The 26314-nt window shown below is 51.9% G+C and overlaps 2 protein-coding genes across 2 annotated transcripts; both read right to left on the reverse strand.

Annotated features, from left to right (window-relative positions):
• Window positions 1–6365: 6365 nt before the first annotated feature.
• On the reverse strand, window positions 6366–8947 carry LOC149912446 (maestro heat-like repeat-containing protein family member 2B). Its single transcript, XM_090130929.1, has 7 exons — window positions 8845–8947; window positions 8637–8729; window positions 8153–8248; window positions 7856–7979; window positions 7552–7655; window positions 6942–7094; window positions 6366–6683 (listed from the first exon to the last, which is right to left on the reverse strand). Exons 1-7 carry the CDS (start codon window positions 8938–8940, stop codon window positions 6366–6368), a joined length of 984 nt encoding a protein of 327 aa, XP_089987055.1. The 5' UTR covers window positions 8941–8947.
• Window positions 8948–9736: 789 nt separating this feature from the next.
• LOC149912447 (maestro heat-like repeat-containing protein family member 2B) lies at window positions 9737–16425 on the reverse strand. The gene is made up of 22 exons (XM_090131090.1): window positions 16246–16425; window positions 15965–16087; window positions 15665–15830; window positions 15431–15529; window positions 15128–15279; window positions 14643–14786; window positions 14166–14258; window positions 13812–13881; window positions 13584–13697; window positions 13425–13498; window positions 12974–13093; window positions 12723–12830; window positions 12380–12539; window positions 12212–12252; window positions 11931–12065; window positions 11662–11790; window positions 11479–11493; window positions 11059–11166; window positions 10664–10783; window positions 10370–10492; window positions 10091–10246; window positions 9737–9874 (listed from the first exon to the last, which is right to left on the reverse strand). Exons 1-22 carry the CDS (start codon window positions 16423–16425, stop codon window positions 9737–9739), a joined length of 2568 nt encoding a protein of 855 aa, XP_089987216.1.
• Window positions 16426–26314: the final 9889 nt, after the last annotated feature.

Consider the following 26314-nt stretch of genomic DNA (forward strand, 5'->3'; position numbering starts at 1 on the left):
AGAGCTCTGACACTGATGACTCAAAACCAGCAAATACTCCAAATTTCAAAGCCAGCGTAATTTGAAAACTGTGATGAAATCATAGGAGTATGTTTAGCAAAAAACACTGTGATTACCTCTTTCTTGACAGTCTGCTGCTTCATGGATACTTGATTGATATTATGTGCATTCATAGCAGTACATAGGTTGAGCAAGTGAGTTTCAAAGTACAAAGCTAAATGTTTTCGTAATTCAGTATTTTAGGATGAACATCGTGCAGGTGTGACCTAGAAAATCAGTTCTCTAGAAACATAGTCCATTTCTTTTGTTACATTTTGGCTTATTGAAGGATACAGGTAAGATTGCATGTTACAGTTATCATTGAAGCACATATTTTACATAGCATGTCTATTTAAGTTTAAAAAACATTTTACTTTTTTTTTTTTTCAATATTGAAAAGATATTATGCTGATTTGTGGATTCTGGGCTATCATTTATTCACACTTTTATGTACCTCTGACTGCAATTCCTGCATATATTAATTCTCTCTTTAGCAGCTTCATCTGCAGGAAGAAAAATGGCAGCACAAGAGTTGTCCGATCTGCAGATTTTGCTCCTTGCAAACTCTGAAAAACATTTCAATACAGTTTTCCTTGTGCGACATCTAATACTGCTAAAAGCTGTGTTTTGTTCCCATTTCTAGAGATTTATTTACAGTATAAGGGAACCATCAGCTGCACTTCCTATCTCTTGTAATTTTTACTCCTTGATTGAAGTTGCTGTTACATGGCTTCTCCTGGAAGCTGTTGGCACTGTCTGTGGTCTCTACCAGCACCATGATTTGGAAGGTACGACATTTCTGGCTCAATGGAAAGAAAGTACATGTAGTAGATGTAGAAAGTCATGCTTCCATGTTCTGACAGCACTTGGGTACAGGACGGCAGCCCTTTGGCACTGTGCAGCTGGGGGTGATTTAGAAAGAAGTTTGCCGAGGCATCTCCAGACAGTGTGGGAAATTCAGTTCACCAAGGGCTTAGAAATGAAGGATGTATATTCCTGTGCCCTTTTTCTGTTGCTGTGCTTTTTCTTGGCAGTGTGAAAGTAGGAAACAGTAACGGAAGGAACAGAAACCTGCAGATGATGTTCTTGCAAACAAAGTACGCTCATGTTACTCTTGAGATTTTCTCCTTGCAGATCGCTGAGTAGAATTCAGGTGCTTATGCATGAATGGCTACAACTATTTTAGATGCCTTGGGACACCTGAAACATTCAGAAGCCTGCAAACATGCCATGGATCCTACAGAAGATGTGTATCCTTTTGGAGAGAAAGTTACAGGCCAAGAGAAAAGCTGGGGAGGCTTAATTGGTGTTAGATGTCCTGTGCTTATTTGAAAGATTCCTGTCTACACTGCGTCTCAGGTGAGTGTCCTGTGTCTGAAAGGAGAGGGCAAAGAGTGGAGAAGGGAGGTTCACATGTATGTATTGGTAGAACATGTTCTGTAGATTGTAGACAAATTGGCTCTTATCTTCATCACTGCTAATAAGAAAACTATTTTGCATTGTATAGCATTGCATGAGTGTGCCTAAACTGTGTTACAAATACTGATGAAATGATTTAATCTTCTTCATTCATACAAATACAATTAAACCACTTTTCTCCACTCTTCCCTCTAATCCTCACATTGACACAGAGTCAGTGGGACAGTTGTTATTCTGGGGTTTGCTATCTGATAGAACAAAAAAATAAAGGACTTATTCATTACAGAATGGTTTATGGTCAGTGAAGCTCTGACTACCTGTTCTCTTTAGCTGTACTGTATTATCATGTCAGGAATGAGAAAATACAAATTTGTCCTTTTCATCTCTCTTTTGGGAACAAAAAAAGTTGTAGCAATTTTTGTTTGGACACGTGGTAATTTTTCTTCCTGATTTAGGACAGAATGGTTTGGAAATGGCTTTAACAGAGTGCTTTGGAAACTGTTCCCAGCTAATGAAAGCTATTAAGTAGCCAGATCTAGCTGAAGGAGGATGGCTTTGGTAACCTGTGCAGAGCAACATGCTGGTTTTGCTTTGCAGTATAATTAGTCCCTGGATGAGGCACCCTGCTTTTATTTTAAAAGTAAAATATACGTGTGGTTTATGAAAACCAAGCATCTGCCACAGAGACACTAAAATATGTACCCTAAAATATCTTCTGCTAATACACTGCTAAGTACATTAAACAAATTAACAACGATCCAAACGGACATTTTAACACTGAAATTATGGTTACCTGTCACTTAACTCATGTATCTTCCCATTAACTATACTTCTGATATACAAAAATATATCTTCCATGTTTCTGAATCATCTTTTCATCTACTGACCACAAGACTTGCTTCATTCCCAGAATGAGCAGATCTCATACCTTTTTCTTCTCAATTCTTTTCTTCTTAATTTCTTCTTAATTTCCTCCTTAATTCTATAGGATTGCTTCCTCTTTATCATTGCGCAGTGATGTCTACCCTAGAAAAACAGAAGACCAGTTTGTCACCTGTCAGATGCTGGCAGAATAAGAGACACTGATTGATGGAACGATGACTTGAATCTCCCCACATATGCCGAAACTGCCCTAAATATTCCTTTGGCCGTGGTATTTACAGGAAAAAATGCTGGAATGTGGCAATAAAGGAAATGAATATGAAGGGCAGACTGACTTTTCTGCTGGTGGTTTTCGCTACACAAAAACTTAACTCCCAGGCGGTGACACCTTGTACTAATGAGAAGCACCGTTATCCAGGGTCTTTCTTAACAGCACAGGAAGCTTACTTGAAGTTTCAGCTTTCTCTCCCCTACTAATAGAAACTAGAAAACACAACTAATGCATTTGATAATTAAACTGCCAAGTTACTTCATGGGAAACCGCTCACACCACTTCAGCTTGTGTTCAAATCAGCAACCGGCTGGAGAAACGTGGTGTCTTTTCATCATTCTGTTGTCAAAGGGCAAGCTTGGAAAACAAACTGAAACATGCATGCTGGCTTTCTGTCACTGAAGAGGCGGTAGCAAAAAGTGAATGCTGACACGGACTTAAAGATTGGAGATCCTGAAAGTGAGGGAGGCAAGTTTTCCTAAGATTTCATTAGAACTCTCTGATAAGGTAAGGCAAGGCTGCACTTACAGGCACTGAAATTGTTGAGAACAGAAATAATTTCTGTTGAGAGTCAGCGTTGTAGTTCATGGGAGGAACTACTCTTAAAATCACCTCGTCTGAATGCAGTTTGATAGCTGGATAAGCTAATGGTGTGAATTAAGTTTCTGTCTGTACATTCCCTTTTATTTATTTGTTGATTTGTTTAGTTTGCTTTTCAGGGAGGAAGAGGCAGTAGGACAAGACCAGCTGTTTTAACATCAGGCTGTGAAAAACAGCCACCAAATAATGCAATAAATTATTCCTCTTGTCCAGTGAGCAGCACTATGGAACCACCTTCAGTGAGAAAATAGAGATTCGTCAATACAGAACATTTCACAAGGATTGTATTAAGAAATCTTTGAAAATAATTTGTTTCAACTTCATTTAGAATAAAAAATGTGTGCATTTTTTATGCTGCATGTTGGTGGTAAACTTGAGACACACACAAAATGAACATACTTCTACATGTATAATAAGCCATGGTGCAAATGAGAAATCTTTTTTAAAAGAAATAGGTTGTTTTTCACTGAGGGCATTCTGAGTCTTCATTCTGGAAAACTATGGCTCTCATTTCAGTACGATTTTAATTGCAAAGTCTCTTTCAGCAGAAAAACAATGAACTGCTGGACAGGTAGATGAAGGTACGTGATTAATGGAGTTGTTACCTGGAAAGGGAAATATTCGGCCACATTAGAAGTCCAGCCTGTTTCTGTTTGCATATTTGGCAGCCTTAAAAAAAAAGACATTAACCAGTACTGCTGTGTCAGTGGGGTTATGTCATATTGTGTGGGGACACCAGTGGTTCTTCCCTATATGATATTCTAAGGTTAAAAAGGAGAGGGAGAGAAAAAAAAAGGAAAATAAAAAGAAATCAAAATCAAAACCAAGTTGTTCATTTTTGCTGTTGTTTCTTTTAGTGCATAAATTAAAACATAGTTTTATGATGCTTTAAGACATGCGACCTTTGTCTGTGAATAAAATGTATCAGAGAATCATAGAATCACAGAATAGCCTGGGTTGAAAGGAACAGTGATCACACAGTTTCAACGCCCCTGCTGTGTGCAGGGCACCAAGCACTCAACCAGGCTGCCCAGAGCCACATCCAGCCTGGCCTCGAATACCTCCAGGGATGGGCATCCACAGCCTCCTTACTCTTCTCCAGTGTGAGAAATGCTGTTGCTGGGCTACCTTGGAGTTTGTTCTGTGTCCTCACGATGTTCTAGTGAGGCCAAACATCTGCCAACCTGTCTAATTGAGCGTGGCTGACAGCTGCTTTTGCTTCTGGAAGTCTGTAAACCCACTGAATCTAACTAGGAGCACAGCGTAGTTGTGAGAGATGTGTGAACTTGCAGCCTAATTCCCCCCTTAGCTGTGCAGCCCATCTGCCACTGCTGAGAGTGGCTTCTATTACTGTTGGTTCACATTTCATGCTGTTGCCAAAATAATGCAAATTATTGTGTGAATATTTCCAGATTTGCTGCCAAGATAAGCAGAGCTAGCAGATAAATACCTCTTTGGCATCTGAGTTGCCAAGAGACATTGCTGAGCTTTGAACGAGCGTCAGCCACTCAGTGAGGAACCACCCACAGCTCCAACATGGACCAGATTCTCTCAGTGGTACTCATGTCTGACTGCACAACTGAGGAGCCTCCAAATTTAAGGCGTCTGCAGCAACTACATTTGAGTGTCTAAATGTAAGTGTCTGAATCTAGAGCTGAGCTACACAGCTTCTGGTCTGAAAGACTGTTAAAATTAAAGCCTGCCACCAAGCACTATCTGCCAACATATTATGACACACTTTGTCATAGATGCTAGGGATGTGAGGAATTTAAGGGGGAAAAAGAGACGTGTAGATGTGTCCTAGTTTCATGAGAGACACATGCACTTAGACTGCTGAGGTAAACTTGTACAGTTCATAGCTCAACTAGTTTTTCAATTCTGAAGGCCACTCAGACTTTCAGACCCTTCAGTAAGGGTGATGGAGCACTGGAGCAGGTTGCCCAGAGAGGCTGTGGGTCTCCTTCTCTGGAGACATTACTCAAAACCTGCCTGGATGCGTTCCTGAGTGACCTAATCTAGGAGTTCTGCTAAGGCAGGGGATTGCACTCGATGAGCTTCCCAGGTTCCTTCAGCTATAAATAGGAAGACTGCTAAAAAAATACCCTTTTCACATCTCAGCCAGGATTCTCGCATTTATTTATTTATAATAAATGATACAATCTTCTCCTCTTCTCTTCTCTTCTCTTCTCTTCTCTTCTCTTCTCTTCTCTTCTCTTCTCTTCTCTTCTCTTCTCTTCTCTTCTCTTCTCTTCTCTTCTCTTCTCTTCTCTTCTTTCTCCTCTCTTCTTTCTCCTCTCTTCTCTTCTTTCTCCTCTCTTCTCCTCTCTTCTCTTTCTTTCTCCTCTCTTCTCCTCTCTTCTCCTTTCCCCTCCTTCCCTTTTTCCTTCCCTTTTCCTTTCCCTTTCTCCTTCCATTTTCCCTTCCCTTTTTCTTCTACTCCTCTCATTTTAAATTTCTTTTTCATTCCCTTTTTCCTTCCCTCTCTGTTTCCTCCTCATTCCCTCTCCTTTCCCTTTTCCCTCCTCTCCCTTCTCCTCCCCTTCTCTCTTTTCATTTTCTTTCCTCTCCTCTCTTCCCCTCCCCACTCCTCCCCACTCCTCCCCACTCCTCCCCTCTCCTCCCCTCTCCTCCCCTCTCCTCCCTTCTCTTCTCTTCTCTTCTCTTCTCTTCTCTTCTCTTCTCTTCTCTTCATTTCTATTTTTTCTCTTCTCTCCTCCTTTCCCCTCCTTCTCTTTTTCCTTCCCTTTTTCCTCTCCTCTCCTCTCCTCTTTTCTCTCCTCCTTTCCCCTCCTTCCCTTTTTCCTTCCCTTTTTCCTTCCCTTTTTCCTCTCCTCTCCTCTCCTCTCCTCTCCTCTCCTCTCCTCTCCTCTCCTCTCCTCTCCTCTCCTCTCCTCTCCTCTCCTCTCCTCTCCTCTCTTCTCCTCTGCTCATTTTAAATTTCTCTTTTTCATTCCCTTTTTCTTCCCTCCCCTTTCCTCTCATTCCTCCTCATTCCCTCTCCTTTCCCTTTTCCCTCCTCTCCCTTCTACTCCCCTTCTCATCTTCTTCTCTTTTTTTCTTTTTTCTCTTCTTTCATTTTCTCTTTTTCCTTTCGTTTCCTTTTCTTTTTCTTCCTTTTTCTTCTACTGGCTCCACCGTTGAAGGCAAAACTCTCTTATTCTCTTCCACGTCTCACTAGAAAATGGAGAGTCTCAAGTTGTGACTGAGTAATTTCCACCTCACACAGACTTTGAGAGGAAAAAAGAAAAGCTGCCTCCTCCCTGGATCCCTCTGGCAGAGGCAAGCTACAACAACAGCAAAGGCAGGAGTGCCAGTACCTGTCTGTGGGTCCAGGCGGCCGGGAGAAGTTGTTCATCACGGCCTCAGTGTGACAGCGGGTGAGGATGACCACCGCCTGGCACAGGAAGGGCACGAACGTGCTCTGCTGCGTAGATGACGCGCAGCTGCGCAGGATGTAGAGGATGGGTGGCACCTGGAAGAAGAAGGGGAGAAGGAATGACTTGCTGCATCCTGGACTCTGCAGGGCCTGACCATGGACATTCAGCGCGTGAGCAGTGCCTGCTCCCTTGACATGCTGCAACGCCTAAGCCTAAATTTCAAACCAGCCCCCCTGTCCAAGCCCTGGCTCTGCGCTCAGGCTGTGCTGCTTTAGTACCAGAGCAGACGGCACAGGGCATGGTGCAACAGCCAGAAACAAACCAAGACACGTGGAAGAAAGAAAGTCTCTTACGTTCCAACAGATGTCCTTCCCATGCATCTGCAGAAAGGTGGTCACCCACTTCCCAGCAGCACGCACGCGCACTCCTGTGGCTTTCCGGATGGTCTCCTTGGTGGCCATCATGAAGTCGACGGTGCGTTCGACGGGGAAGTTTCTGCACACGATCTGCAGAGAGATGAGAAGCAGGAGAGATCCCATCACTGCTCTGCGCAGCTCTTCAGAGCACAAAGCAGGCTGGAGGGCATTCTTAGCTCAGTGGCTTGCCGGCCATTCACAACGCTCCTGCTGTCCGTACCCTGCTATTTACACGGAAGGCGGCTGAGCCTTCACTCAGCTTCTGCACCCATGGTGTCTGCTGACATGCAAAGCCTACCTCCCAGCAGCCACAGTCACACATGCACACAAGTGCGCACACACACACACACACACACATCATGGAGTCAGCCCCTTGCACTGCGTGCCTGAAGGCCAGCCATAGCTCAGAGCCTCCTGCTGCTTGCTGAGAACAGCGGTCTTAGGGTGACAGCTCATTTTGGAAACGGTGTGAAAGGCTGGGAGCAGCACAGAGTCGTGCAGAAGCCTCCGCACAGAGATCCCACCACCCCTTTCTGGGTCCACTTACCATGGCCATTTTGGACGTGGTCTGGAGCTGAGAGACAGTGCTGCAGGCATGCAGTCCCTCAGACAGGCTCCCGATGTCTCCTGGCTCCCTGTTGGCTGCTTTGGCTGGAAAGAGCCCAGGGAGAAAAGGGAAGTCATGCTTCTGGAAATGGAACCGCTCTCCACGGGGGAGAGACAGAGGACAGGGTGGGGACGAGAAGAGAGCTGTGCACGGTGCCTCTCCCTCCTGTAAACAGGGCCCAGCCCATGGGGTCTGGCAGTGCCACGGAGGAGGGCAGAGGGCTGGTGCAACCTGCTCTGCTCACCTTGGATTCGGAGAAGGGAGCTCAGACACGTGGCAGCCAACTGGCGGGATGCGGGCATGGGGTCGCACGTCAGAGGCGCCAGCAATCCCACCAGGGAGCCAAAGTGCTCGCAGGCATCTGCTCTCTGCAGGGGTGAGAGGCAGGAAGAAAGCTGTAGGCAGCCCCGGCTCTCCCTGGCTTCTCCGCCTGTGCCTTCCTCACGCCGTGGCACAGCATGCACAGCTGGGCGGAGCTCGCCTTCCAGCTCAGGGGCTCTGGGGAGGGAGCAGGGGGCATGCGGTGGGGCTCTTTACTCACTCGAAGCTCTTCACAAACAGCCAGAAGCTGGGAGCAGGTCTGCAGGGCCCTCTTGCGCTCCCACACGTTCTGCGACACCAAGGATTTCTGCAGGACCTGGGGTAGAGCATCTGTCTCACTGAGGACATCTATCTTTGCTTTCCCTCCTGCCACCCCTCTCCCTGTCCCTCCTTCCCCAGCACTTTCCCCCAAGGCTGCCCTGTGGCTCCACGTGGCCTCCAGCCTCACTGAGCGCCGGCACTGCTGCCCCCGCTCTCTGCAGTCATCCTGCCTGCTAACCCGGGAGCTTTTCCTCGGCTGTGGCCTGCCAGGGGCTGGCTCCTGCCTTTCCCCTGCAGGGCCCATCGCTCTGCCCATTTCTGAGCTCGCAGTGAGCTGGCACGTCAGCAGGAGATTGCTCCCCTCTGATCACCCTCTCAGTCCCCAGATCTGCCCCCACTGCCGACAGGCACCATGCTTTCTCCCTTGCCCCACACATACTCACATGCACTATGTTCTGAAAGAAGCTGCCGGTGGGTTCTGTCTCGAGCAGAACCGCCATGAGCCGGCCCAGAGCTTTCAGGGACGTTTGCTGAAGCTGAAAGCAGAAGAGGGCAGTGAGGTTTAGCATCACAGCTGCTGCCAAAACATAGGCTGTGTGTGCTGAGGTCGGGTTTGACCGAGAGGTGGCCGGGAAAGTTACGGCAGGTTACCTGCAGGTACTGCGCTGCGTGCTGTGACTTCCTGATCTTCAGCATCATCTCTGCTGAAGGGTGCGTCACGATGTTCTTGCAGCACAGGACCAACATCTCCCGCATGTCCTTGCTTTCAAAACAGGGCTTCAGCTTGCTGACAGGAGGAAGAAAGGAAGAGAAATCAGAAAGGGCCTTTAGCAGTGCTCTCCAGTCTGGTTCAGACAGCATCTGACTTTCTCCTAATCGACAGCTACCAAGCCAATACCCCCAGCTCCTGCTGCTGAGCACTGTCTTCAGTTCCAGCAGCGCCCACCTCCTCCCCGGCAGCAGTGAACCAGCTCCCTCTCTGAAGGGAAGGAGACCCCAACTCTCCCTTCTCTTCCCTGCCAGGGGACAGGAGCACCAGGGCCTTTCTCCCTGCCCAGAACCTCAGCTCTGCTGGGCACAACAGCCCAGTCTTCACTCCTATAGATGCGGCTCCTCGCCCCCTACCCCCTCCAGACCTTCAGGAGCTACCCAAAATGGGGACCTTACCTCAACTGCTCCAGGGCCAGGACCACCTTGAGGGGCACTGGGGAGACAGGGATGCCCGAATAATATTTCTTCAGCAGGTCCTGCAAGTCCAGAGAGACACTGTCAAGGTGGGCAGGGGGCACATGAGAGCTTTTCCACCCGGCTCCGAGACAGGCACAACTGCCACACACCAGCCCCATCACTCCCATGTTTCCCATGGAAGCACTGCAGGATGCAGCAGCTCGACAGCTGGTGCACCTAGCCCGCTGCCCAGCCGCTGCATCCAGCACCCAAAGTCCCCACCAGCTGGAGACGTGTGGCTGATGGAGACCTGTGTGCCCCCAGGGAAGTGGGCTGCGTGGCACAGCCCAGAACTCCGCTGCAGACAGCCCTGCCTCTAGGCACTCACCATCAGGATCTCCAGAAGCTTTCCCTTCAAGGAGGGGTTAAAGGATGCAGAATCACCCACGACTGCTTGGAAGGCAGAGCTGAAGTCGGTGATGCTCTGCACCAGCGCGAGGTTATTCTGCAGGTCCTGAGGCCCAAGAGAGAAGAACATTCTTTGAACTGCGGGATGGGACAAGGGCTGCAAGGGGGACAGGGCAACGCTAAGGGAAGGGCTTGGGTCTTCATCTGGGCACAAACCATTCCCCGGGGGACCGTTGGAAAGGGAAGGCCCCTCTCAGCATCCCCCCTTGTGAAGGGGCTGCAGCTGGGCGCTCAGACACCCTGGCACGCTTTGAGCTCTCACCCGGCAGCTGCAGCTGTAGAGCATCAGGATGTTGCCCACGATGTCTCCCTCCAGGTGGGCGAGCAGCTGTTCCTTGGAGGCACGCAGTGCCAAGCTGCCGTGGGCGAGCACGAGAGCGCTGCGTGTGGCCTGAGCTCTCGTGCTGTCCAGCTCCATCTGTGTGGGAAGAAATGCCTTGAGACACTCGCTCAACGGCCCCCAGTGCCCCGCGATGCACCTGGGCTCCAGGGCAGAAAATAAGGCAGAAGAATGCCAAGATGGAAACCCGTAACGCTTTACCTTCTTGCGCCTGGAAATCCTCGCGTTGCGGCCTTTGCACAGCCTGGACGCAAACGTGGTGAGCGTGGCCAGGACTGCTTGGAAGTTACTCTCAGCCGCGTGGCTGAGAAGAGAGACCATTCCCTGCACAAAGGAACAAGGGGCAGTTGGCACAGGCCTGAATCTACAGATCCTCTCCTGAGGAAAAGGGCAGCAGGGAGGAGATGGAAAGGCGCGGAGCAGGGCCAGGAGAAGCCCTCTGCCCCAGGGACGGAGCGGGGATGCTCGCAGGAGCTGGAGGAGAGCAGGGCTCACCTGGGCCTCACATGGGTCCTCCGCGTTTGCTTCCTCCAGGTGCTGCAGCAGCTTCTCCTGGACGTGGAGGACTCCCTTACAGGCTCCCAGCACTGTGCCCAGAGCCTTGTACAGGAAAGACTGCAGGGGAAGGGAAGGAAGAAGTTGAGATGTGGCAGCAGCTTAACCTGTTGGGGAAGGGCCAGGTGGAAGGAGCCACGCTCCCCAGGAGTCACTGAGAGCAGCTGCAGGGTTGAGCTTTATCCATCCCTGGGCAGATTGCAGGGAAAGGCCCTCTGGGGGCACAGACTGGGGAAGCAGCACCAGCATCCCGCGTGGGCAGAGCACCAGCCGCAGCCCCAGCCCCAGTTGGACACCTGCAGCTGCACCGCTGGGTGGAGCCGGGGGGAACTCACCTTTTCTGCAGAGCTGCTGGCAGAGCTGCTCAGCCACCGGCTCAGCTCACAGCTCAGGGCCTCGATCCAGCCCTCATCCCGTATGGTGTCCATTGACGCCCTGAGGAACTGTTGGAGAACAGGAGAAGACGATGTTCCCTTGCCCTTTGCCTCTTCCCTCACTCCCAATTGCTGCAGCCCTCTGGGGAGAGGTGTCTGGAAGAACAGTTCCTCTCCCAGCTCCCCCAGCATTCCCTCCCTTAAAGCCACCTGCCCCCCTTCTCCTAAGACCCCCCTTGGGCTTGGGACAGAGCGGAAGAGGCAGCGCCTCAAAGGCTCCTCAGCAGCACTGGAGAGGCTGTTCCTGTCCCGTGGTGGCTCATATGGGAGCGGGGCTACTTGGGGCAGGCAAGCACTTCTCTGCACCCAGCAGTGCTGTACCTTCAGCAGACGGCGCTCCCACCCTGCAGTGTCCAGGAAGCTCTCATCTTTCCCTGCACAGCAACAGGAAGAAAAAGACCCTTACTTGGGATCAAGGCACAGAAGAAGAGCTGCTGCAAACCTGGCTTGGCCTGGGCACTTGACACTGCCAAGCTGGGACCCGCACCCCCTCCACAAACTGACTTGTCCCTCCCCACAAACACTGTCCCCGCAGGAACACAGAACTAACTGAGGGGACGTGAAGGGCCCATCCGTGTCCTGGAAGGGGCAGATCCCCGCGGGGAAAGATCCCCGGGCCTCAGCGCTGTCTCCCTGGAATGGGAACAGCAGCAGAGCAAGCACTGGGCTGCAGGCAATGCTTCCCCTCTGCCACCCTGCAGAGAGAGCTGCATTTTCACTCCCGCCCTTCCCTGCCTCCGCCTCTCCCTCCCCACCAGCACTTTACCTTGGAGACACTGCAGCAGCAGGGGGATCTCAGCGGCCCACATGGCCCCCACAGCTCTGTGGAACCTGCTGTGGAGGTTTTGCATCAGCTGTAAGGCAGCGGCCTGGAGTTCGCTGCCTGCAACAGGGCTCCCTGCCACCACCTGAGCGAGAGCAAGGAGAAGCAGGGTCACTTCTGCAGCAAGAGCAGCGGCTTCCCCCCAGGATGGAAGCAGCCAACAGCTCTGCCCGTGGCCGTGCTGCTTCCTCCCGGGGGCTGGTGGCACTGGGCTCTGGAGCATCTACTCACCAGCAGGCGCGCCAGCAGTGTCTGGGGAGTCAGTCGTGGGCCTGTGAGGAGAAAAAAGTGCTGAGTCAGACTCCAAGACGCTCCGTGCCCAGCCACGCGCAGCTCCGCTGTCCCTTCTGGGTGGTAGCACAGGTCAGCAGAGCTCACTGGCGGAGCTTCTGCTCCTACCTTGAAACATGGAGCTGAGGAAATGGGGATCCAGCTCCTCTACTCGCCGTCCTGTCAGATCCTCTCTCTCGGCCAGGGCTCGGACACAGCGCGAGACCGGGATCAGCATGCCGGTGTGCTGGGCTGGCACCACGAACAGCAGCAGCCGTGGCCACAGGAGCTGTCGGGAACGAGGCAGTTGAGCGTGTCAGCATTCCTGCCTCCGCTCAGAGACGAAGAGGACTCTGCGAATTTCCCTGAGCCTTGCGTGCTTCAGAGCACGCTGGAGGAGAGACCTGGGGCGGTGGGATGAGGAACAGGTGGTGCGAAGGCAAGGAGCAGCAGCAGGGCAGATGTGACTTACTTTGGACATCCCTGTCGCAGAGACGTCCAGAGACCCCAGGATGTCCATGCACAGCTCCTGCAGAGCTCCTTCCTCCTGGGCTTCCCGGGCAGAAAGGTCTCCAGCTGCCTGCACAACAACAGTGTTGAAACCCGGTTACCTCAGTTCTCAGGAGCCTCTCAGGAGGCTCAGGTGCGGCCCCAGCGGTGCTTCTGTGCCAGCCTCTGAGCAGCACAGGTCTTCCCAGAGAAGATGCTGCCCACTGTCCTTACCCTTCTTCCAGCGGTGCGGCTGAACTCAGTGAAGATGTGCCCCACCACATCCCAGGCTGAGCAGCTCCGGGTGTTTGAACTGAGCAGGTCCTTGATGAAGTGCAGAACTGCTGTCCTCACCTGCCAGGGGTCAATTGTGGGTGTGATTTTTCTGGTCAGAAGGCAAAGGGAAGCCACCTGCTCATCGGGGCAGCCCTTTGGGCACGAGCAGAGGCAACAGGAGCAGAGGAGAAGCCTTGGCTCCTGAGGTGAGGGCCAGGCCGTAGCACCAGGCTGTGCACTTTCCATGCACAGCACAGGGACCTGCCCGCTCCACTCTGCCTGCTCTCCCACAGGAGCCATCATGACCGTGTGGTCAATGCCCCAGCACCTCTCTAGTCACCCCAGCCCTGCCCGTGTTGGCAGCAGCATCACCACCCCAAAAGAGCTTTCTTTTCCCAAAGCAGCTCACCCGGATCCTGAGGTCGCTGCACAGACACTGCACAGCCTCAACCACCTGGGGCAGCTTCTCCATCATCAAGGGCTCTGCAAGACATGCACAGAAGCATGAGCGGAGCCACAACCCCGATGGCAGAGGGGATCCCTGGAAGTCCCAGCCTGTGGTACTGACCATCAGAGCGAGCCAGAGCACCGAGCAGACCCAGTGCTGCCACGCGTCCAGCCTCCCAGTCCTCGCCCAGCTGTGACTGCAGAAACAGGACCATTTCCTCTGGGCAGATCTGGGCTGCAGGAAGGAAATCCCAGGCTATGTTAGCAAGAAACTCACGCCTATTCCTGAGGTTTATGAGAGGGGTTTTGGCCAGGGCACTGCAAGCATTGCCAAAGCTCCTCTCCTTACCCTGCAGCAGGATGCAGTGGGTCAGCTGTGCACGATCAGCCTCGCTGTGCTGCTTGGTGTTGTCATAGAGCTGTGGGAACAAAGTCCATATGAGAAAATCACATCAGCACTGAGGACGGAAAAGACGCTGTGCTGCTGCTCTCGTCTCCCTGGGCACTCTCAGGAAGAGGACAGGCAGACAAAACCCAGCCTGCCTCACAGCATCCCCGGGGGGACAGGCACGGCTCTGGAACAGCCATGAGCATGCAGGAGCCAAGGCTCAGCTGCATTAGTCAGGGGCTCAGACCTGTGCACTCCTCCTGAGACTTAGGCAAGAGGGAAACTGCTGTGGGCACAGGGATAGGCTCCCCTTACCTGGTAGAACACGGCACTCGTGACGTCCAGAAACCTGTCCTTCTGGATGACAGACTCAATGCCCTCTAAGGCCTCCAGGAAGACAATGAGGCTCTGCAAGAGACCAGGAGAGGAAGAAAGGGATGAAGCCACATCTAGCCACTTGGGAGTGGAAAAACTCCCAATTGTTTCTTGCAGGGAGAAGCTCCTGCACAGGCTTTTTATCCCCCACCTCCCAGCAGCCCCGTGAGTCTCTCTGCTCTCAGTCGAGCCGTGTTTGGGCATCATTTGCAGGCATTTCCCACCCAGCAGCCCTCTTCTCCCCCATCAGATGCAACTGGATGTGGTCCCCCCAGTTGCTAGCACAGAGCTCCTCAGGCTCTCAGGCACCCATTCCTCCTTTCTCCAAGGGCTCCCCACCTCCTCCCTGCACCCCCCGACCCCTCGTGGCACTTGCACTGGCCCCACGTCCACCCTGAGCCCTGCACAGCGTCTCACCTTGGCCACCCTGCAGGTGTCTTGGATCTCCTGACACGGGTGCACGAGCCAGAGGAGCTGCTCCCAGACGTGCTCTTGGTGCAGCTCCTCTTGCAGGAGAACATCCAGCATGGCAGCCACGGCCCCGAGGACGGCCTGTTTGTCCTGGAGAGGGATGGCAGAGGCCCGGCATCAAAGACCGAAGGTCTGCCCTTCCTACAGAGAAGGCTTTCTCTTTCCCTTCCCCTTCCCCAACCCCCACGCCCAGCAGGAGATGAGCTCGCTCTGGAGGGCAGGCAGGTTTTCCCCAGACCCTCATCCCCAGCTCTTCCTGCCACATGCTGTGACATGCAGCTGCTCCCTGCCACAGAGCCACTTCGGGGCCCTTTGCAGAGCCAGCCCACTCCCTCCCATCACTGCTCAGCTGCCAGCCCACTGGGCACAGACAGAGCTGCCACATGGGTGCCCCCACTGCCACCCTGGGCTGGGGGCGCAGCAAGGCTCACCTCCTCCTCCTGGCAGTCCTGCCAGTTCCTCAGCACAGAGAAGAGCAGCTCCTGAAGGTTCTCATAGATCCGCTCTTTCTCCATGGCAGGCCAGGGGCATTGGGATCCAGAGGACAAGTTAGACTTCACTCCATCCAGCCACTGTTTCAAAACTGAAAACAAACAAACAAACAAAAATAATGAATAATATATATATATATTTTTTCTAAAACAGAGTGAGAGAAAAGGGAGCCTGTGAGAGCCTGCAGCAGGGCGAGGTGCAAGGGCTGTCCCGAGGCCCCCTGCTCTGGAGCCAGCACTCACCAGCACAAGCGAGGCGCAGGGTCCGGCCGCTCCTCACCTGGCCCACCACACTGCGCAGGCCAGCCAGCATCAGCCACGTGAAGGGGATGCACTGTGGAGCTGCAGAGGAGAAGGAGAGGTCCACAGTCAGAGCCCTGGCAGCAACAGAGGAGGGGGCGAAGCCCTGCATCCCCCAGAGAGGAAAGACCCCTTTCCCCAGTTGTCATAGGTGTAAGGTGGCTGAGAGCACTCTACCGTAGATGCTGAACAGTTTGCTGAGGGTGATGAGCACGAAATCCTTGGATACCTCCCCGATGGCCTTCAGATGGCCCTGGAGCTCAGCCATCACCAAGCTGAAATGCATCCGGGCCAGAGCCACCAGGACGTTGCTGGCAGCCATCCTCACGTTGTCCCTGACACCCTGAAAAGGAGTCACTGGTGACACACCGTCCAGGAGACTGCCTGAGACCCCGGGAAGGGCTGAGTCACCGCCGTCCACCAGCACAACACCAGCACGGGCAGCGGCTCCCTTTGCCTTTGGCTGTAACCCCTCACCTGGGCTGCCGTCAGGTCCCGGGACACCTCTGCCAGCAGCCGGTTCACCACTCCGCACGGCGGGCGGCTGTCGTCTTCCCACAGGGCGCCCTCCAGCTCGCGGTACACCTGTGCTCGATCACCCTGGGGACAGGGACCAGTCATGCTTTGCTTTGCCCTTGCTCTCGGGGAGCCGCCCACTGCCACCCATCACCGTGCCGGTGTGGTGCCGCGGCCCGGCACCCACAGGACCACGGCACTGCGCCACGGCAAGGATTCACAGCCGGACGTCCCCAGCTCACCTCCCGGTCTTGCAGGCGCTGTTGCAGCACAGTCACAGCGGAGACAGGGACAGGGCTCGGCACCCTGCTTCTCTCCCTGCGACGCGTACGTCTGGGCACGCAGCCCACACAGGCAAAGAGACCTGGAAGCAAAGAGCGGAGCAGCTGCCGCCGGTGTCGCTCGGAGCCAGGGCCGAGCATCCGGCCGGCTCTGGGAGGAACGCTCCTCCAGCCCCACGGTTGGCGGGGACGGGGGAGGGAGCTTTCCCCTTGCTGGGGTGCCGGGGAAACCACGGCGGGCAGCTGCGCTCAGCAGAGCGAGGACGGTGCTGCCGGCGCGGCCTGAACTGACTCTGGAGGCACACGTGCGCTCGGGCGGCGTCACGGCGTGCGGAGAGGTGGAGGGACTCACCTCGAAGGGCTCTCAGCCGCTCCATGACAGCAGGAAATCTCCAGGTAGACGCAACGCTCTCTCTGGTTCCGCTTCCTGCGGGTCCCACAAGCGGACTGAGCCACCGCTCCCACCGCTGCCACGAGGGCGCACGAGGTACCACTGTGACATCACAGCGCAGTGTCACCTCACAGGGAATGGCTGGGGACCAGGCAGCACGCAGGGCAGCCCTGCAGGCCCCCAAACGCAGCATGTTCTGTGATGCACTCGGCTCTGGGGTTCCGGTTCCATGCGGAATTCCAAGCAGGGAATGACCTCAGCTGAGGGAGAGCCCCTGCCAGGGAGCAGCTGCTGGGCACCGCTGCCCGGCACTGTCTCAGTGACTGGGGACTCCATGCCGGGAGGTCCCTCTGGATCGCATCCCTCCCTTCTACTCTGCCAGCTGTACCACCTCACTGGGTATCATCAGCAAATTTGCTGAGGGTACACTTGTGTCATGGAATCATAGAATCATGGAATGGCCTGGGTTGAAAAGGACACCATGATCACGTAGTTTTAATCCCCCTGCTGTGTGCAGTCACAACCAGCAGACCACGCTGCCCAGAGCCACATCCAGCCTGGCCTTGGATGCCTTCAGGGATGGGGCATCCACAGCCTCCTTGGGCAACCTGTTCCAGTGCCTCACCACCCTCCGTGTGTTGTTTCCACTGCCTGTGACATTGATGAAAATGCTGAAGAGCACCAGTCCCAGGATGGACCCTTAGGGGACACCACTCACGACTGGCCTCCACCCGGACTCAGAACCGGTGATAACAACCTCTGGCTGTGACCATCAGACCAATTATTTACCCACAGAATGATTCAGCCTTCAAATCCATCTCTCTCCAACTCAAAGAGAAGGACGCAATGTGGGAACATGTCAAAAGCCTTCCACAAGTACAGGGAGATGACAGCAGTTGCCCAATGCCCACTGATGTCGTCACTCCAGGAAGGCTTCAAAATACATCACTAGAATTTCAAACTGTGCATTCAGCTGGTTTTACTGAAATGAAAATAAAGTGATAAATACATAGGAAAATAAAGAAAACACACCTCTTGAAAGTACTGCACATCTTATTGTACCAATTTCAATAGGCTAGTTAGGAGTAGAGAGAATAACTTTAAAATAATGGAATTTGAATTGCTTAAGCATTTCTTCACTAAATGCTGGCTTAAATATTAAATCTCGGTCACTTACAGGTATTTGTATTGAGCTCAGCCGTTTGGCTTTTTAAAGGAAAAAAAATCTGAGACATTACCATCTCAGTTTTTGTACTAATACGATTTGACAGCAGCAGTAAAACGGAGCCATTGCTAATTGCTTCTACATAGAGATTATTAAGGAATTTCTATCTGAACAGCAGAATACTTGCATTTCTAATAAAACCTCCAGAAGAGAAATCACACTTTGGTTCTGCTGATGCGTTCTTATCAGTTATTGCAGCTTTCAAGTAACTCTTAGTTTGCCCTTATTGAACTTTCCTGTTTAGGGGAGCAACTCATGTGAGAAAGGAGGAAAGATGATACGTGGAAAGTATTATACACACTAATCTCTATTGTAGAAAATGCTGGCATACAAAATAATCTCCTTTATTGAAAAGCATACAGTTAAGAGTCCAGCCCACATGAAGATAGAAGCTTCACTTCTTTTGGTGTCTATCTGGAGCTCTGCTGCTACATTTCTAATAACATTAGAAACGTGACAAACCTAGCTAGCAACACTAACCTTAGAGTCTAAACCATGAAAAAGAAAGGAGAGCGGCTGACGCAGCGGGGGCGTTGCCAGGGCAACGGCGGGGGATTTAAACGGGCGCAAACCCTGAAGAAGCCCTTGATCGCCGAGGATCGCCGCTTCGGAGCTGTTTCAGCCAGAGTTGCAGCGGCTGATCGCGAAGAACACGTGGATCTCGATCGGTTCCCTCTTCCGGGGGTCCCCGAGACAACAGAGAAGCCCGGCAGATCTCGCGAGAGCGGCTGACGCAGCGGGGGCGTTGCCAGGGCAACGCCTTGAAAAAACCTCCGGGAGGGCAGCGACGCGTCGCTGCCCACCAGGGCGGAGAGGAGAGGCGTTATCACTGTGAGGTAAGTGGCAGGTGCGGGGTCACCCATTAACGACCTGGTAAGGGGGCGAGGGCAGAGCCAGCACTATCAGCAGCAGGGTGGGGCTTATCGGTCACGCCCTGTTAAGGCTATTCTAGTTGTGCTAATTAGTCTTCAGGTTCTCCATGGCTCCACCCCGGCGGAAGGCTACTGTCTCTAAAAATAATGTGGGGACCCAGACAGAGGCCCCCTGCACATGTAAAAGAAAGACTGCCAAGAAGAATGCAGAGGTGCAGACTGAGGTCCCAAAACAACATGCTAGTGTGCAGGTCACTGGCTGTGATGAGTGCCAGAGCCTGGCCCTTGCAGTGCCAGGCGATGGAGGCAGCACTTGTGTAAGATGTGACCAGCTAAAGGACTTACTTTGCCTTGTGGTCAACCTGAAGGAGGAGGTGGAGAGGCTAAGGACCATAAAGGAATGTGAGAGGGAGATTGATTGGTGGTGCCAGTCCCTATCAGCCCCGAGATCTTGGCACACAGCTGAGGCTCTGCGTGGAGCGTGTCACTCCCTGCCGCCTTGCAAACAGGTAGTAGAGGGGAACCGGCAGGTAGACTGTGTTCCTGCTGCAGTGCAAGGCAATTTGAGAGCAGAGCAAGGCAATCTAAGGGAGGAGGAGGAGTGGAAAAGGATACCAGCTCGGCGAAGTGGGCGTCCTCCATCCCGACCATCCTCGGCTCCCCAGGTGCCTCTGCAAAATAGGTTTGAGGCCCTGAATCTCGAGGGAGAGGTGAGTGAGGGGGTGGAGGGAGGTCCACCTGTAAGGTTGCCTCGGGCGAAGCGGTCGACCCCACGCCTCAAGACTGCCTCCGCCCGGAAGGACAGAAGGGTGGTTGTCATAGGTGACTCCCTGCTGAGAGGAACGGAAGGCCCTATATGTCGGCCTGACCCTACCCGTAGGGAGGTGTGCTGCCTCCCTGGGGCAAGGGTCAGGGATATTGCTAGGAAACTTCCTGGTCTGATTGGCCCTTCTGATTATTACCCATTATTGATAGTTCAGGCTGGCAGCGATGAAGTCGCTGAGAGAAGCCTGAGGTCTATCAAGGAAGACTTCAGGGGACTGGGGCGGGTAGTTGAAGGAACGGGTGTGCAGGTGGTTTTTTCTTCCCTACCTTCAGTGGCAGGGAAGGATACCGAGAGCATCCAAAAAACCCGCCTCATAAATAAATGGCTAAGAAGTTGGTGCAAGCACAGGAACTTCGGTTTTTTTGACCACGGGGCAATTTACTCTGCGCCTGGCATGATGGCTGCGGATGGAAGTAGCCTGTCTCCAAGGGGTAAGAGGATCCTAGCCCAGGAACTGGCAGGGCTCATTGAAAGGTGTTTAAACTAGGTATGAAGGGGGAAGGGGACAGAATGAGGGCCACTGGGGTTGAGCGGGTAGTTCGTGGCTCAAAATGGAGTTCGATGGGTGAAAAGGGTGGAGTTCAAAGGGATGGAGAGAGGCAGGGGGGTGCTGCTTCCCTAAAGTGTCTATACACTAATGCGCGCAGCATGGGAAATAAACAGGAAGAGTTGGAGATCTGTGTGCGGTCGCAAGGCCATGATCTCATTGCGATCACGGAGACGTGGTGGGACAGCTCGCATGACTGGAATGTTGTCATGGAGGGCTATGTGCTTTTTAGGAAAGATCGGCTGGCGAGGCGGGGTGGTGGAGTTGCTCTTTATGTGAGAGAGCAGCTAGAATGTATTGAACTCCACCTGGGGGAGGGTGATGTAGCAGTGGAGAGCTTGTGGGTGAGAATCAAGGGGCAGGCTGGTATGGGTGACACCGTTGTGGGTGTGTACTACAGGCCCCCTGATCAGGAGGAGGAGGTTGACGAGGCCTTCCACAAGCAACTGAAAGTAGCGTCGCAATCCCAGGCGCTGGTGCTTATGGGGGACTTCAATTATCCAGATATTTGCTGGAAAAGCAACGTGGCCAGGCATGCGCAGTCCAGACGGTTCCTGCAATGTGTCGAAGACAACTTTCTGATGCAGATGGTGGAGGAACCAACGAGGGGAGGGGTGTTACTGGACCTTATTCTCACAAATAAGGACGGGTTTGTTAAGGAAGTAAAAGTTGGGGGTAGCTTGGGTTGTAGTGACCACGAGATGGTGGAGTTCAAGATCTTGAGTGGAAGGAGCAAAGCAAAAAGTAGGATTGCTACCCTGGACTTTAGGAGAGCCAACTTTGATCTCTTCCGGGACCTACTTGGAGCTATCCCGTGGGCTAGGGTGTTAGAAGGTAAGGGGGCCTGTGAGAGCTGGTTGGCATTTAAACAGCTCTTCTTCCAAGCCCAGGATCGGTGCGTCCCTGTGAGCAAGAAATCAGGAAAGGGTGGCAGGAGACCTGTGTGGATGAGCAAGGAGCTCATGCACAAACTCAAAGGGAAAAAGAAGGTCCATGAAATGTGGAAAAAGGGTCTGACCACTCGGGAAGAATATAGAAATGTTGTCAGGGCCTGCAGGGATGCGACGAGGAAGGCTAAAGCCCACCTGGAATTGAATCTAGCAAAGGTGGTAAAGGATAATAAAAAAGGTTTTTTTAAGTATGTTAACAGTAAAAGGAAGACTAGGGAGAATGTAGGTCCCCTACTAAGTGAGGGGGGTGTTCTGGTAACGGGGGATGCTGAGAAGGCGGAGATACTGAACGCCTTCTTTGCTTCTGTCTTCAGTGAAAAAGCTCCCCCTCGGGAATCCCAGGCCCTGGTGGTTAGTGAGAAGGTCTGGGGAATGGAAGACTTCCCTTTAGTCAGGGAAGAGGCGGTCCGAGAGCGCCTAGGCAACACCAATGTTCATAAATCCATGGGACCCGATGGGGTGCATCCACGGGTGCTGAGGGAGCTGGCAGAGGTGATTGCTGAACCGCTCTCTATCATCTTTGAGAGGTCTTGGAGAATGGGGGAGGTGCCTGAAGACTGGAGGATAGCCAATGTCACTCCGGTCTTCAAAAAGGGCAAGAAGGAAGATCCAGGTAATTACAGGCCAGTCAGCCTCACCTCTGTCCCTGGAAAGGTGATGGAACAGATTGTGCTGGATGCCATCTCCAGACAACTGGAAGAAAAGGAGGTTATCAGGAGTAGTCAGCACGGGTTCACCAGGGGGAGGTCGTGCTTGACCAACCTGGTAGCCTTCTATGATGTTGTCACTGGCTGGGTGGATGGGGGGAGAGCAGTGGATGTAGTCTACCTTGATTTCAGCAAGGCATTTGACACTGTCTCCCACGACATCCTTATAACGAAGCTGAGGAAGTGCGGGATAGATGAGTGGACAGTGAGGTGGGTTGAGAACTGGCTGACTGGCAGAGCACAGAGGGTTGTCATTGGCGGTGCAGAGTCTGGTTGGAGACCTGTAACCAGCGGTGTTCCCCAGGGGTCGGTGCTGGGACCGGTCCTGTTCAACATCTTCATCAATGACCTTGATGAGGGGGTAGTGGCCACCCTCAGCAAGTTTGCTGATGATACGAAGTTGGGAGGATTGGCTGACACGCCCGAAGGCTGTGCTGCCATTCAGCGAGACCTGGACAGGCTGGAGAGCTGGGCAGTAAGGAACCAGATGAAGTTTAACAAAAGCAAGTGTAGAGTCTTGCACCTAGGGAGGAATAATTCCATGCACCGGTACAGGTTGGGGGATGACCTGCTGGAGAGGAGCTCTGTGGAAAGGGACCTGGGTGTCCTGGTGGACGACAGGTTGGCCATGAGCCAGCAGTGTGCCCTTGTGGCCAAAAAGGCCAATGGCATTCTGGGGTGCATTAAAAGGAGCGTGGCCAGCAGGTCGAGGGAGGTGATCCTCCCCCTCTACTCTGCCCTGGTAAGGCCTCATCTGGAGTACTGTGTCCAGTTCTGGGCTCCCCAGTACAAAAAAGACAGGGATCTCTTGGAAAGAGTCCAGCGGAGAGCCACAAAGATGGTGAAGGGCCTGGAGCATCTCCCCTATGAGGAAAGGCTAAGTGAGCTGGGTCTGTTTAGCCTTGAGAAGAGAAGACTGAGAGGGGACCTGATCCAGGTCTATAAATATCTAAGGTGTGGGGGGCAAAGTGGCGAGGCCAGACTCTTTTCAGCAGTGTGCGGAGACAGGACAAGGGGAAATGGCCAGAAGCTGGAGCATAGGAAGTTCCGCACCAATGTGCGCAAGAACTTCTTTACAGTGAGGGTGACGGAGCACTGGAACAGGCTGCCCAGGGAGGTTGTGGAGTCTCCTTCTCTGGAGATATTCAAGACCCGCCTGGACGCCTACCTGTGCGACCTGGTGTAGGGATCCTGCTTTGGCAGGGGGGTTGGACTCGATGATCTCTGGAGGTCCCTTCCAACCCCTACGATTCTGTGATTCTGTGATTCTGTGATTCTGTGAAAAGGGAAGGCAGCAATTTCACATTTCTACTGCTGTCACCGTCCAAGGAGGTGACTAGGCTGCATTATTTTTAACAGCTGAAGTCATCAGGGCCCAAACTGTTTAACTGTAACTCTGAAAGTCACAATTAATACAGTACAAATACAAGTACTCTGCTATGCAGTGTGTCCTGACTCAGACTGAAATTAAAACATGATTGCTTATCTCTGTGGCTGAAAGGAAAAACTGAAATCTTCCATTGAGTGCAGCAGTCAGCTCCTCCAGCTGACACAAGGCCAAATGTTCTGTTTCACTCACTCATAAATAAAGCATGGGGCAGATCTGCTAGGTTTACAGATTGCTGGAGGAGATGGTGTCTGCAGATTGCCTTTCCTTTGCCCTCTTCTACTACATGTGAGAAGAATCCAAACTGAGTTCTTCCTCTGCCTGGGGCATTTGGAACCCACACAGTCAGATCCGATACTAGGAGAAAAATTCTAAGAGTGGTGAGGTGCTGAACACCTCAATAGAAAGCAGAAAACTGTCCAAATCCTGTCCTTATTTCTTGTGTCCCACACTGAAGTTAGCTTTTCCCTTCCCACGAACGGCTGCAGTCTTTGATTCTCTCCATCTTCCCCCATCTTGCTCCCTTGTCCGTCACAGGAAAGCTCTACTTTCTAAAGTGCACACGATGCCTTGTTTACCTGCTGCCATGCTGCTCAGTACTGTCTCTTCTCCTGCTCTGTGCTGGAATACATTCAGACACAGCCTGATTTTCCAAGAAATCAAGCTCACAGTTCTGTTCCGACCATTACTGGATTGTGGAAGGATGCTCCCAGCAATATGCCATTCAGCAGGTAGAGCTTGTTGCTGGGAGGATGGTAAGATTTGACTCAGAAAGAAGGCTGTCACTGCAGCCAAAACCTTGTCAGAAGAGAGACGTGAGCTTGTCATTTGTCCATTGCATTCCTTGCAGGTTTGATATAGCACATGAAGATTTCGGTACATCAGCAGTGAGCTTTCACCATTCTCATCTTCACTTGTGATTGCTTGGGTGATTTACATACCAGCAGCACAAGGAGCCTTTGTACTTCTTCTTCCTTTGTTTTCTTATTGGAAAACCACTGTGAGACAGGTAAAATGGTTTACAAGTGTCAGTGCAATATATTTGCTTCTAGTAATGCAGATGTATTGATGCCTTGTTTTTCATCTGGCGAGTGTACTTTGTAAGTTATGTACTTCTTTGTAAGCAGTAAGCAAGTACTTTTAATTACTGATACAAATTATTTTACCTGGACTTGAGCAAGGCCTTTGACATGGTCCCCCACCACATCCTTCTCTCCAAACTGGAGGGATGTGGATTTGATGGGTGGACCACTCGATGGATAAGAAACTGGTTGAAAGGCCGCAGACAGAGGGTGGTCATCAATGGCTCCATGTCCAGGTGGAGGCTGGTAACGAGCGGCGTCCCCCAGGGGTCTGTCTTGGGACCGGTGCTCTTTAACATCTTTATCAATGACATCGATGACGGAATCGAGTGCACCCTCAGCAATTTGCTGACGACACCAAGCTGAGTGGTGTGGCTGACACGGTTGAAGGACGGGATGCCATTCAGAGGGACCTCGAGAGGCTGGAAAGGTGGGCCCGGGTGAACCTGATGAGGTTCAACACGGCAAAGTGCAGAGTTTTGCACTTGGGCCGGAGGAATCCCAAGCATCCCTACAGACTGGAAAGAGCGGTCCTTGAGAGCAGCCCTGTGGAGAAGGACCTGGGGGTCTTGGTAGACGAAAAACTGAACATGAGCCAGCAGTGTGCCCTTGCGGCTCAGAAGGCAAATGGGATCCTGGGCTCCATCAGAAGAGGGGTGGCCAGCAGGGACAGGGAGGTGATTGTTCCCCTCTACTCTGCTCTTGTGAGGCCCCATCTGGAATACTGCGTCCAGGTCTGGAGCCCCCAGTACAAGAAAGACAGGGAGCTGTTGGAGAGGGTCCAGAGGCGAGCCACAGAGATGATCAGGGGACAGGAGCACCTCCCCTGCCAAGACAGGCTGAGGGAGCTGGGCTTGTTCAGCCTGGAGAAAAGAAGGCTGCGGGGTGACCTCATTGCAGCCTTTCAGTACCTAAAGGGAGCCTAAAAAGAGGAGGGGAATCAACTCTTTGAAAGGGTAGATAACAGCAGGACAAGGGGAAATGGTTTTAAGCTGAGGGAAGGGAGATTTAGGTTGGACGTCAGGGGGAAATTCTTTATGGAGAGAGTGGTGAGGTACTGGAACAGCTGCCCAGGGAGGTTGTGGATGCCCCGTCCCTGGAGGTGTTCAAGGCCAGATTGGATGGGGCCCTGGGCAGCCTGGTCTAGCATTAGGTGGGATGGTTGGTGGCCCTGAGTGTGGCAGGGGGGGTGGAGATTCATGATCCTTGAGGTCCCTTCCAACCCTGGCAGTTCTGTGATTCTGTGATTCCTTGATAAAATTCCTTACTACCTTCAGTTGTATAGCCAAAGCAGTGTTTGAGCTGGTAATGTATTCTTGAACAGCACTGCTGCCTTTAGCATTTGTATGTTTAGATATGAAAAGAGAACTTCGTCATTATTTCACGATGAGAGAACCTTGATTTCACACAACAGAATTACAATACTGTAAAATGCCACTGTAAGAATGTGGCTTTTCTTCTTTCTTTTTTTTTTCTTTCTTTCTTATTTTTTTTTTTTAATTGCAGTGGTGAGTGTATGATTGATTCAAGATAAACATTTTTTTGTAAGTCAATCTCTATACCTGTTTTGAAAAATATGTGTTTTTATTTCTCATTATTTAAAAATTGTCAGGCGTGAAGAATCACGAGGTCACTCATGATACAAGATCAGTAAATGTCTCATATCAAGGGTAGAGAACATTCTCTCTGTACATTTTAACAGAGGAGCTGCATCTGTACGTAACTGTAGCTGCACACGATGAGCTTTTCTTAAAGGTAGGCAGGAAATCTGGTCTGCGCTGGAACAAAAATCCAGTCCTGTTTTGACTGCTATACTTTTCACTGAGATAAAAAAAATGGCATCATTCTGCAGGATGAACTAGATATACGGAATTTGGCACTGCCCTTAAATTTTGTGTAGTGAACTGAGGGACATCAGAGCTTTACAGATTTCTACATATTCTCATGGAGAAATCTAGAGAGATCATAAGACGTAACACAGAGCTTCCAAATGAATAACAAAACACTGATGTTTTTCAGAAGACCAGAAGCTGTAGAGGACCA

The sequence above is a fragment of the Phasianus colchicus genome, chromosome Z (genome assembly GCF_987193195.1).
Source record: "Phasianus colchicus chromosome Z, bPhaCol1.hap1.1, whole genome shotgun sequence".
NCBI classification, from domain to species: domain Eukaryota; kingdom Metazoa; phylum Chordata; class Aves; order Galliformes; family Phasianidae; genus Phasianus; species Phasianus colchicus.